At 41.2% G+C, this 12,500-nt stretch overlaps 1 protein-coding gene across 3 annotated transcripts in view; it reads left to right on the top strand.

The window, feature by feature from the left end:
• pard3ba (par-3 family cell polarity regulator beta a) overlaps nt 1–12,500 on the top strand; it is a 112,731-nt gene that overhangs the window by 75,018 nt on the left and 25,213 nt on the right. For all 3 annotated transcript variants that reach the window (XM_047803305.1, XM_047803304.1, XM_047803306.1), the window contains 2 exons: nt 2,532–2,735; nt 4,758–4,944. In XM_047803305.1, the coding sequence (XP_047659261.1) occupies nt 2,532–2,735; nt 4,758–4,944 (391 nt within the window). The remainder of the gene's footprint in view (nt 1–2,531; nt 2,736–4,757; nt 4,945–12,500) is intronic.

Raw genomic sequence — 12,500 nt, 5'->3', positions numbered from 1 at the left:
ACAATAAAATGAAGAACAATCAATATAAAAGTAAAAAAAAAAAAAAAGGCACAGAAAAAAAAGCATCAAAGTATGCAAGCCAATATCTGGGGCCTTAAATATTGTCTGAAAAAAGTAGGTCATTAGACCCCAACCAAGAAAGAAACAGCTTATGAGCAAGAAAAAAATCATTGAGTGGACTGCTCATTCCTGCAGGCACCCTTGACCAATCCCGCAAGCACCCTTGACCAATCCCGAAGGCACCCATGACCAATCCCGCAAGCACCCATGACCAATCCCGCAAGCACCCTTGACCAATCCCGCAAGCACCCTTGACCAATCCCGCAAGCACCCATGACCAATCCCGCAAGCACCCTTGACCAATCCCGCAAGCACCCTTGACCAATCCCGCAAGCACCCTTGACCAATCCCGCAAACACCCTTGACCAATCCCGCAAGCACCCTTGACCAATCCCGAAGGCACCCATGACCAATCACGCAAGCACCCTTGACCAATCCCACAAGCACACTTGACCAATCCCACAGGCACCCTTGACCAATCCTGCAAGCACCTTTGATCAATCCCCCTAATTCCTGCAGATATATTTGAACATTCCCGCAGTCACACTTGACAAATCCCGTTCATTCCCGCAGTCACCCTGGACACCAGAATGTTTACTTAACCCTATCCATTCGGACAGAAATTCAGTCCAATCCCTTCAGCTCCTACAGACACTTGACCATCTGCACCACTGCAACACAGAAACTTGATCTACAGGAACTCACTTGGTTCCAGTTCCCCTTTTTTTTTTTTTTTTTTTTTTTTTTTTTTTATAAAAAGATTTCTGAATTAATCCTGTAAGTGTCCAGTGAACCAGCTGCCATATTCAGGAGCCTCTGAGGCTAATAAAATTGGTATTTGTCCTAGGAAGCTCTAGACTGGTAGGATCGATCCTATAGGATGAAAACCAGGTTACAGGGTACAGATCTTTTGTACCTAGCGAAGTGTTGGTTGGTGATTGTTCTGATTATGTTCGATGGTCTGAGCTAATGTACCGTGAAATCCAACCCTGCAACTCTCCCTACCCATCTGGCTTTTCCACTTTCTTTACCATATCCAGTCGTTCTTTCCTCACCTCCTCCAGATTTCCCAGTGCCTGCCTCTCCCAAGCTCTCCACTCTTTCACTCATGGTCTTTTCTTTTCTCTAGTCCTAGTCATTGCTTCTTCTTTCCCTCCAGGCTCCCACTTTCCTCTTTGTGCTCGACTAGTACGGCCAGGACCCAGCAAGTGTTGATCCTCCTGGAGACTGGTCCTGAAGCTGTGTGTATTTGGCTGCTTTTTCGTTTTGTCTTGTTTACCTCCTCTGAGATAATAACAGTATACATGCATCCATCTGCTAACGAGAGACTACGAGTTCCACAGAGATTGACAGTCTGCATCCTATCTAAGTGGTATCTTTCCCCTTTCTCTCACTCTCTCTCTCTCTCGCTCGCTTCTGCTCTCTATTTTGGCTTCATGTACACCTTTGTTGTCGGTTCAAGTGAAAATCCGCCATGTTGGGCTGATTCCTGTTGGCTTTTGCTCGTGTGCCTTAGGGGGCCATCTGTTTGCTGTTTCTCCAACACTACAGCTCATTTCATTCGGAATTTGTATGTTTCCATGAATCATCCTGTGATTGGTCTTGCAACTCGGATTGTTTTGACTAAATTATATGCAAATTTCTAGATTATTTGTAGATTGTTAATTCTGGAATTTGGTTTGGTTTAATTTGCAAAAGGTAAGAAAACAGCATCTGGTTTTGTTTTGTCTTTTAAACAATACTGTACAAGCCATTGTAGGATCTGCTGAACAATTACTGCTTATTCAACAGCGTCCTACTCTAACAATACAATATGCTCTTAGATATTTTCCCAGAAATGCAGATCTTACAGTCTTACATTGTTGGTGCATAGGTTTAATGAAAGATCTAGTTCATTATAATTGATTTCCTTTACTATCTGTATTTTCTTGTAGCGTCTAAAGCCAATGGACTAGTTTTCACCAGAACGCATTCAATTTTATGTGGCACCGTTTAAAAGCACACTGTAATGCATGTGTGGACAAGCAGTTAAGCTTTAGTGTCTGAAAGCTACTTAATTATATTAGACTGCAAGCTGAAGTACTGTAATTACCTGAGATTTTGCTGAGTCATGTGTTTTCAAACTGTACTCACTCCATCCAAATTCACAAAAGAGCTAAACGCATTAGTGACGACGCACCAGAATGAAAATTCTTGGTCAAAACCCGAAAATCGAACGTGAGCTGCAGCTACGCCACGAATTTCTTAAACACGTGTATGACGAATAGCTAGACAATATTAAAAGTGCTTGAGAACTTGAACGATGTTTCATCTAAAGCAACTATATTTTTAAAGGGATGAATGGCACGGCCATGCTAACAAGTACTTTTATTTTTTGCCTCTTGTTTTTCTGTATTTTAAATATTATGCGGTGTATCAGACATTTTGACTGTTGACAGAAAGTCATTTCTACTTTTCTCCCATCACCTCAGCATCCATGTCATCTCTGGGGCCGACGTTGGGACTACAAAAGTCTAGCTCTCTGGAGAGTTTGCAGACAGCCATGGAGGAAGCTAGTAAGGGCAGCGTTCCCTTCCACCGGCCTGCTGGTCCTATGGTACGTGGCCGTGGTTGCAACATGAGCTTCCGGCAGGCCATCGACAAGTCCTACGATGGCCCCTCGGAGCCTGAGGACGGTAAGAGCGAGACAACCTCAGCAACACTGTTGACCATATTTTAAAGAGCTCTTCCTCCTTATGGAACAGTTCCGTATTTTTGTTAGTGTTGCAAACTGAAATGGGTTTAAATAAGAGTGAAGCACGGTGGTGGTAGCATGCCATTGATCATAAAGCTTGTAGTATACCCTAATATAAAAACTTTTAAATGTGTCAAAACAAACCAGCACATAATATTGGGAAACATATCGGTAGAGTATATGTAAGTAGGGTTAGCAAAATTATTTACAAATAAACAGTTGTAAATGTAAAATTGTAACAAAATGTAAAAAGTATTTGCCCCATCGCTATGACGATAGGTCCATTTACGTTGTTGCAAATACTTACTCAAGCCAGACATGTGTTGCATATATGTAGCTGTATTGCCTAGCGAGCAAGGCCACGTGCTAATAAAACCCCCTACATGATTGATTTGTGATCAGTTTTAACCCTGACGTAGGGAGCCTTCGTTTATTAAAGCTTAATGATTTAAAGACTCATTTCAGTTGTACATTTCAGTGTGGTTCTGCTTTTAGATTCAAAACAATTTTTCATGATGAATGGCTTTAATACTTAATGAATTTCCAGTTCAGGAAAAAAAAGCAGTTTGTCAAAGGAGTCATAAATCATAGCAAAATGGTGACACGGGCAAATGGTTTTGTTTATGCTCGCGTTTTTAAAAGGAGTGAAATATTCAATTAGTAATAACCTATTAATGAAAAGTGTCTGTGTGTTGAATATTAACCACTATGGATTTCAATAAGTATGTACCAGTTGTGTCAGACATTTGGTTACGGTTAGCATCGGCGCATACCAAACTAATCACCTTACCCCTTTCTTAGACAGGAGGTGGAGGCTTTCACATTATTATGTAAACCTGAAGATTGATCTGTCGTGTCTAAATTCTTTACCTAAGAGTGTTTTTCCATGTTCGTTTAAGATTGTGTCTTGTCAAAGATTACAAGAGACCAATAAACTGTGATCAATAACGGCTGTTTTCCGTGTCAGATTATACACCGAAAATGACAGCTTAGTTTAGGTCATTAACAGGCACAGTTCAGGTCTGTTCCTAAACGTTTGGCTAAATGCAGCCTATCCTTTAAAGCAGTGGTCCCCAACCTTTTTTTCGCCGCGGACCGGTCAATGTTTGATCATCCAGTTTATCTCGTTGTTTTGTTTTGGTTGACGTCACTGCAGAAATCCCCGCTTCACACAGATAGCATGTCGGAAATGTCGATAGGGATGTAAGTGCTGTGGTGACAATCTCAGGGTATTCCGCCATGACTTTAATCCAGAACACCGGCAGAGTTTCTAACTTTCTAACGACGTCTGTTTCGTGCTCATTTTTGCTAATTTGTGGGTTAAATTTGAGCAAACACAATATACACGTACACCAAGCACTGTTAAACATGAGAGAAGAGAGAAGAGCGATACACACCTCCTCTCTCCACCAAAGCTACAACACCACTGCCGATTGCAGCCGCTCAGCTCCAGACGTCACCTAAACCCAGCCCGATATCATGATATTTTGCGCATGCGCGGTATCGGTGCGGCTTTAGGTGACGTCTCTCAGCTCCCGGTTAACCTCTCGTCCATGGAAAGTCGCACAAACCCGAGAGAAATACACCACAGTAAATAAAATGGAAATAATTTAATGTTCCTTGGGTGGCCCGGTACCATTTGGTCCACGGACTGGTAACGGTGACCACTGCTTTAAAGTGAGCGAGTATTCACGTGGAGGTTCGTTCAGTCAATTAGCATGACGTCCACACTACTGTAACTGTACGTAGCTGTGTAGTTTGTGGTCATCCTGTTTCGTCCTCCTGTTGGTGGGTTTCAGATGAGCATTGTAGCATTGCTCACGGTCAGGTTGGTCGTCACTGGACACTGCATTAGCTACGTGTTGCATTATGTGTTATAAGATCAATTAATAGCTGATGACCAACGTTTTTTTTATGATTTGGCACGAATCCAGCTCTTTACTAGGTGTTTATATGTGTTTAGATTACTCTGAGGACAGCTCGGACAGGGACACACCTGCCAGCAGTTCCTCACGCCAAGAACTGGAGGATGGAGGTAAAGACAAAAAGAAGACCAAAAAGAAGAAGGACAAGAAGACCAAGACCAAGAAGAAAGATGATGCCGATGACCCAGATAAGAAGACTAAGAAGAAGGGTTTTGGACTCTTGAGGTAAACCTCAGTTCAATTCTGTTGCTTCACTTCATACATCAGACATCATAAATCTCGAAATGTTTCCTTCATGCACAGATTTGTTTGTAGAAATGATTTCACCAGGCCCATATTTCCTCCTGCGGATAACAATCTGTTAAGATTTAGTTAAGATTGTTATCCATATTTCAACACGTTTCCAAGCAAATTCTAGGAACATCTGGCGATGGGCGGAGAATCCTTTGCGTAGCTTTCATTAAGATGTTTGTAATAATGTGTAGCTATGTTTAAACTAAAAGTTCGGAAAAAAAAAAAAGCAGAAACTTCATGTTGGGAAAGATTGCTTTTGTTGTTTTTAATGCGAGCTAAAATTCTTGGCAGCGAAGGAAAACCTGTCATATACTTCATGTATAAATAAACCAAGTCTGGTTGCAGAACTTTTCCCAGAAATGTGAAGCGTCCTGAAAAGGACATGGCCATGTTGAGTTTAAATCCCAATCCAAACACAGACCGTGGCATTGTGTTCACCTCACTCATTTATCCACAACAGTCATTCAGTGGATCTGATGTACCATCAGCATGCTTATCTTCTTGATAAGGACTGGCCATAAAAACTCTCACAAGCATGCTTTGATTATTTATCACTGAGTAAGAGAAGCTTTTCAGATATAAAACAGCCCACCAGGAACCGGTCCAGCTTATTCACTGCAAAATCTTATCATGTTCACATGAAGAAACTGGACCAGTGTGTCATGATTGTCCTGACTGTTGAAGATTGTTGCTTCATAGATCTCACAGATCTTCATAGAAATAAGTTGACTCGTATTCAAGATGCACTACTCTGGGAAGTCTTTTCACTAAATGTTGGAGTGTAGAAGCAAAAAAAAATAAATAAATAATTGTTGTTTTGGGATTTTTTGGAGACTCCAGCTTCAGTTCATCCCAAAGAGTGAAGTGAAATTCATTCATTCATCTTCTACCACTTATCCGAACTTCTCGGGTCACGGGGAGCCTGTGCCTATCTCAGGCGTCATCGGGCATCGAGGCAGGATACACCCTGGACGGAGTGCCAACCCATCACAGGGCACACACACACTCTCATTCACTCACACACTCGCACACTACGGACAATTTTCCAGAGATGCCAATCAACCTACCATGCATGTCTTTGGACCGGGGGAGGAAACCGGAGTACCCGGAGGAAACCCCCAAGGCACGGGGAGAACATGCAAACTCCACACACACAAGGCGGAGGCGGGAATCGAACCCCCAACCCTGGAGGTGTGAGGTGAACATTCTAACCACTAAGCCACCGTGCCCCCCTTTAAGAGTGAAGTGAGGTGAACTCCAATCTTAATCTCCTTCATGAAGCTCGAGCTTTGTGCACAGGGGCATTGTCATGTTGGAGCAGAGTTTAAGCTTCTAATGGAAGGTCAGTGAAGGGAAAATGTAATGCTACAGAATACAAGGACATTCTGTTCAATTATGTGCTCCTAACTTGGTGGCAGCAATCTGATGAATGGCGATGGTTAGCTGCAGCAATGTTCTTTTTTTTTTTTTTTTAAACCCTTAAAACCTCCAAAGAGTTAAAAGTTCATATAATCATGTGGGCCACAGTAGCTAATGTCTTCTTTCTCCTGTGCAGTTTAAGGTTTTTTTTTTCTCATCATTTTCTCTGTACCACTTCACCTTACCCCTGAGTGTTCCAGAAAATCTGAAATCAATTATAAACGAATTCTGGTTTAAAGGACGTGGCGATTTGACATCGTTTTCAGGAAAATTTGAATGAACTAGCCTTGCTGTTGAACTCGGGGCAGAAGCTATGCGGAGCAGCGCTTGGCTAAGATTAGTGAGGGCCCCTTGGCGCAGCTGCATGCTGAGGCCCAGTGGTAATTACTGAACTGCAGTAATTAAAGGCATGCAAAGATGTGTGGCGTCCACAGGACTAGCAACGCGCGGCTTGTATTTTGACTGATTTACTTGTTACTGTAACTCACTGACCTGTAATTTGGTTATCTTTTATGAAGATGTTTATACTGCTATTTGTATTCATAGTTTTCCTTCCTGGGTTGGGGGGGGTGAAAAAGTAAAAGAGGTCAAATTAAAAGCATATGAGACCCAAATTGTGGCCCTGTGAGAGACGCTGGGTAATGATGTAGCACAACAAACTGGAAGTGATCATTTAGCTTCTTCCTCTTTAAACGAGTGCACCAAATATTTGTTTACAGGCCGTCAGAAGTAGAACCTTTTGAAGAAAATTCACAGTTTGTGAAAATTAGAGACTGCTTTTCAGTCGATAAAACACAAATTCTTTTATGAACAAAAGTAACAATCGGGGGGGCACGGTGGCTTAGTGGTTAGCACGTTCACCTCACACGTCCAGGGTTGGGGGTTCGATTCCCACCTCCGCCTTGTGTGTGTGGAGTTTGCATGTTCTCCCCGTGCCTCGGGGGGTTTCCTCCGGGTACTCCGGTTTCCTCCCCCGGTCCAAAGACATGCATGGTAGGTTGATTGGCATCTCTGGAAAATTGTCCGTAGTGTGTGAGTGTGTGAGTGAATGAGAGTGTGTGTGTGCCCTGTGATGGGTTGGCACTCCGTCCAGGGTGTATCCTGCCTCGATGCCTGTTGACGCCTGAGATAGACACAGGCTCCCCGTGACCAGAGAAGTTCGGATAAGCGGTAGTAAATGAATGAAAGTAACAATTGGGGGGAAAAAAAATAATAATTAATAATTTCACACTTTATATTAGGATAAAAATGACTCCTATTGACAGTTTACTACAGGAAGTAATAAGCTTCACGCTAGGCGGTCGCAGCGAGCTAGCAAACCATGTGCTTCTAGAGCTTGTAAAACTCAAATTTAGTCTCAAATATCAAGCAGCACCAACAACGGTGGCCTGAAAGTGCAGATTTTTCCAAAAGAGGTTATAATAATATCAGATTCAAGCATTTTCCACTCGAGCCAGTGAAACACATCAATACACTGAACACCTCTCAAAGTACATAAAGAAAAGCCCAAATCCTTCCATCTCAGCGTCTCTCTACATCACAGCGAGGAGGAAAGCCAATTCCAACTTGACCTCAAGCCTGTTAGCAGCCGTTCCGCTCCTACTCAGGCATGGTGGTGTCGATTAGAAAGCTTGTTTACGTGCAGACTGCAGCCTGTGACAGTAATCTGTGATGTGCTGAAATGGTGATACTTTAATTTCACTCTTCTTCCTGTGAGTTAGCATTATTTCATTATTTCGGCCAACTTTCAGGCAGGGCACTGTAAATTATTTACTGTAAACTTTTCAAGAAATTAGACACTATTACAGTAAATGTTACTGTTAGTTCTTATTTCCTTGTTTCTGATTTCCCTTTGCAGCAGCTTTGATTGATTCCCTGTAACATAAAAGCAGTTCCAAATGATTCTCTGTAGCTAAAATACAGTTCCAAATGATTCCCTGTGACATAAAAGCAGTTCCAAATGATTCCCTGTAACTAAAATACAGTTCCAAATGATTCCCTGTGACATAAAAGCAGTTCCAAATGATTCCCTGTAACATAAATGCAGTTCCAAATGATTCCCTATAACTAAAATGCAGTTCTAAATGATTCCCTGTAACTAAAATGCAGTTCTAAATGATTCCCTGTAACTAAAATGCAGTTCTAAATGATTCCCTGTAACTAAAATGCAGTTCTAAATGATTCCCTGTAACTAAAATGCAGTTCTAAATGATTCCCTATAACTAAAATGCAGTTCTAAATGATTCCCTGTAACTAAAATGCAGTTCTAAATGATTCCCTATAACTAAAATGCAGTTCTAAATGATTCCCTGTAACTAAAATGCAGTTCTAAATGATTCCCTGTAACTAAAATGCAGTTCTAAACGATTCCCTGTGACACAAATGCAGTTCCAAATGATTCCCTATAACTAAAATGCCCTTCCAAATGATTCCCTGTAACATAAAATGCAGTTCTAAACGATTCCCTGTGACACAAATGCAGTTCCAAATGATTCCCTATAACTAAAATGCCCTTCCAAATGATTCCCTGTAACATAAAATGCAGTTCTAAACGATTCCCTGTGACACAAATGCAGTTCCAAATGATTCCCTATAACTAAAATGCCCTTCCAAATGATTCCCTGTAACATAAAATGCAGTTCTAAACGATTCCCTGTGACACAAATGCAGTTCCAAATGATTCCCTATGACTAAAATGCCCTTCCAAACGATTCCCTGTAACAAAAATTCGGTTCCAAATGATTCCCTGTGACGAAAATGCAGTTCCAAATGATTCCCTGTAATATAAAAGCAGTTCCAAATGATTCCCTATAACCCAAATGCAGTTCCAAATGATTCCCTATAACCCAAATGCAGTTCCAAATGATTCCCTGTAACATAAAATCCAGTTCCAAATGATTCCCTGTAACTAAAATGTAGTTCCAAATGATTCCCTGTAATATAAAAGCAGTTCCAAATGATTCCCTGTAACTAAAATGTAGTTCCAAATGATTCCCTGTAATATAAAAGCAGTTCCAAATGATTCCCTGTAACTAAAATGTAGTTCCAAATGATTCCCTGTAACATAAAATCCAGTTCCAAATGATTCCCTGTAACTAAAATGTAGTTCCAAATGATTCCCTGTAATATAAAAGCAGTTCCAAATGATTCCCTGTAACTAAAATACAGTTCCACATGATTCCCTGTAACTTTAGAGCAGTTGTAGATTTCCACCCACGTGTGCTGGAGGTTTTTGTGGTAAAATGCTTTGTTTCTTTTCCGGCTGCTAAGATGTTCTTGTTATCGGTGTTAGCTCTCCACAGAGAGACATGAACAGCGGGACTCGTCAGTAATTCAGTGCTACACAGCTCATAAAAACACTAATAACTGGCGGATTAGCAGCAGCCCTGTGTGAGTGGTTATATATCCCCAACGTGTACAAACCCGTATATTTTACTTTTAAATCCCGCAGCCTTCACGGGAAAAGTCTCCTGAATCATCACGAGTCGTAAATTCAGAAATGTATTCGTTTACTTTTACACAATTTATTGGTTTTACCTGAATTTATTTATTTATTTTTTTACACAGTTACTTTCACTCGTGCGTTTAAATTGTATTAATTTATTAAATTAAATCGTATATTTTCACAATTTATTATCACGCTGAATTTTGTTCTTTTTTCCAATTCTCTGTCCCGCAATTCACTTATACGACTCGTTTACTTTCACATTTGTTTTTTTTTTAAACATGATTTCTTTTTCACCTTTGAGTTCTACACCATCATTTATTTTAATTCCTTTTTTACGGATCATTCTTATCTTTTCCCGATTCACGTGTAGTTTTATTTTGCGTTAAAACGAACGGACGTGCGTGATTTATCCGTAAAGAATGGACACTGGTGGTTTTCACGCTTATAATGTGCGACAAATGGAGTTCACATTCGTGCTATGGCCAGAAAAAGAGACCAGTGTGTACACATTATGTTCTTAAATTAGAAGCGCCGAAGTCAAAGCAGCCCCGTTCTGGTGTTTTGCATGTAAATACAGTCTGTTTACAGGCCCTCGCTTCATATCTCCTCAGGATTTATTTATTTATTTATTTTCCCCCCATTTGAGCATGAAATTATAAAAGCGTTAATGCTATCACGCTAAAGCTTAGCCAAGACCCATTATTAAAGCGTATTTTTCCACTTCCCCCCTCAGTACGCTGATGATTTTCTTGTATATTTGCGTGGACGTGTTCTGTCAATCAAGTGCTGTGGTTTTATTCTTTTTTTTTTTTTTTTAAAACGCATATTCAGATTATTCCGATTCGAGACATGAGCGATCATAAATATGTATGAGGTCGGCTCACCTAATTGGTCACAGCAGTCAGTGTGTCCTGTGTGTGTTTTCCGGGGACGACGCTTCATCTGAGCTTTACGTCTGACACTTAGTCGACGGCGACGCACTTATTTTTTTATTTATTTATTTATTTTTTTAAACGCTTTAAAAGAAGTAGCAACTTGCCAGTCATTTTATTAAAAAATAAATAAATAAATAAATAAATAAATAATTATCCAAACTGTTGCAGCAAACTTTTGGAGGATTTAATGAGCTTCAGATAGTTGCACCGTGTCCTCGACTGTTGCATCATAGGAAAGAGGAAGTGGACTTAAAATGGTGGAATTTTTTTATTATTTTTTTTTTCTTTCTATATTAAAACTACATCTTGTCCAAACACTGCTTAGCACCGGTTTAACACGTGACAGGTTTATTTTAAGCGAGGCTGTACTCATACCTTCATTATATTAAGAAGGATTTCACAATGTTCTGGGTTTCATTTCTTCGATTCAAACTGGGGTCTGAGAGGACATTTGTGTCACCGGGACATTTGTCACCCCGAGTTAAAACATCACACTTAATGATTCAGGTACAATCGTCCTATCAGTGATGTGGCTAAATTCTGAAAACCTAAGATGTTCTGGGAAAAACATAGGATGATTTTTTTTTTTTTTGTAGCGAATAAAGAAAAGAACATTTCTGAAATAAAATATTCACATCATGTCAAAGCTCAAGCTATCACAAAAAATGCCCAAAAAAGGTGGGAAACATCACTGAACCATGAAGCGTGGTGGTGGTGGTGGTGGTGGTGGTGGTGGTGGTGGTGGTGGTGGTGGTGGGATCTAAACTAAACTAAACTATCTAAATGGATCCAGAGTTTAAACGAAGTGTGATCCTGTGTAGTGGCCTGAAGCAGAACAAATCACAGCTTCAGTGAGAAATATGAGAGCGTGGATATGTTTTATAGAAGGAGTCTCCAGTGTGAGGGAGAGGGGGGGCGGGGGAGAGAAGGGAGAAGGGAGAGAAGGAGACAGGGAGAGAGAGGTGAGAGGGAGCAGGAGAGACAGAGACAGGGAGAGAGAGGGAAGGAGAGAAACAGACTGGGAGAGAGGGAGAAGGGAGAGAGAGAGAGAGAGATGGAGGGAGAGAAAAAGACAGGGAGAGAGAGATGAGAGAACGCAGCATATACATACGCAGCACTCGTACATCGTGTGCGAAAGTAAACGCAGCACTTGTACATCACGTACGAAAGTAAACACTGCACTCGTACATCGCGTGTGAAAGTAAACGCAGCACTCGTACATCGCGTGTGAAAGTAAACGCAGCACTCGTACATCACGTGTGAAAGTAAACGCAGCACTCGTACATCACGTGCGAAAGTAAACGCAGCACTCGTACATCACGTGCGAAAGTAAACGCAGCACTCGTACATCGCGTGTGAAAGTAAACGCAGCACTCGTACATCACGTGTGAAAGTAAACGCTGCACTCGTACATCGCGTGTGAAAGTAAACGCAGCACTCGTACATCACGTGTGAAAGTAAACGCAGCACTCGTACATCACGTGTGAAAGTAAACGCAGCACTCGTACATCACGTGCGAAAGTAAACGCAGCACTCGTACATCACGTGCGAAAGTAAACGCAGCACTCGTACATCGCGTGTGAAAGTAAACGCAGCACTCGTACATCACGTGAGAAAGTAAAGGCAGCACTCGTACATCACGTGCGAAAGTAAACGCAGCACTCGTACATCACGTGAGAAAGTAA

This window comes from Tachysurus fulvidraco, chromosome 18 (genome assembly GCF_022655615.1).
Source record: "Tachysurus fulvidraco isolate hzauxx_2018 chromosome 18, HZAU_PFXX_2.0, whole genome shotgun sequence".
In the NCBI taxonomy this organism is placed as follows: domain Eukaryota; kingdom Metazoa; phylum Chordata; class Actinopteri; order Siluriformes; family Bagridae; genus Tachysurus; species Tachysurus fulvidraco.
This window is presented reverse-complemented; position numbering and strand designations above follow the sequence as displayed.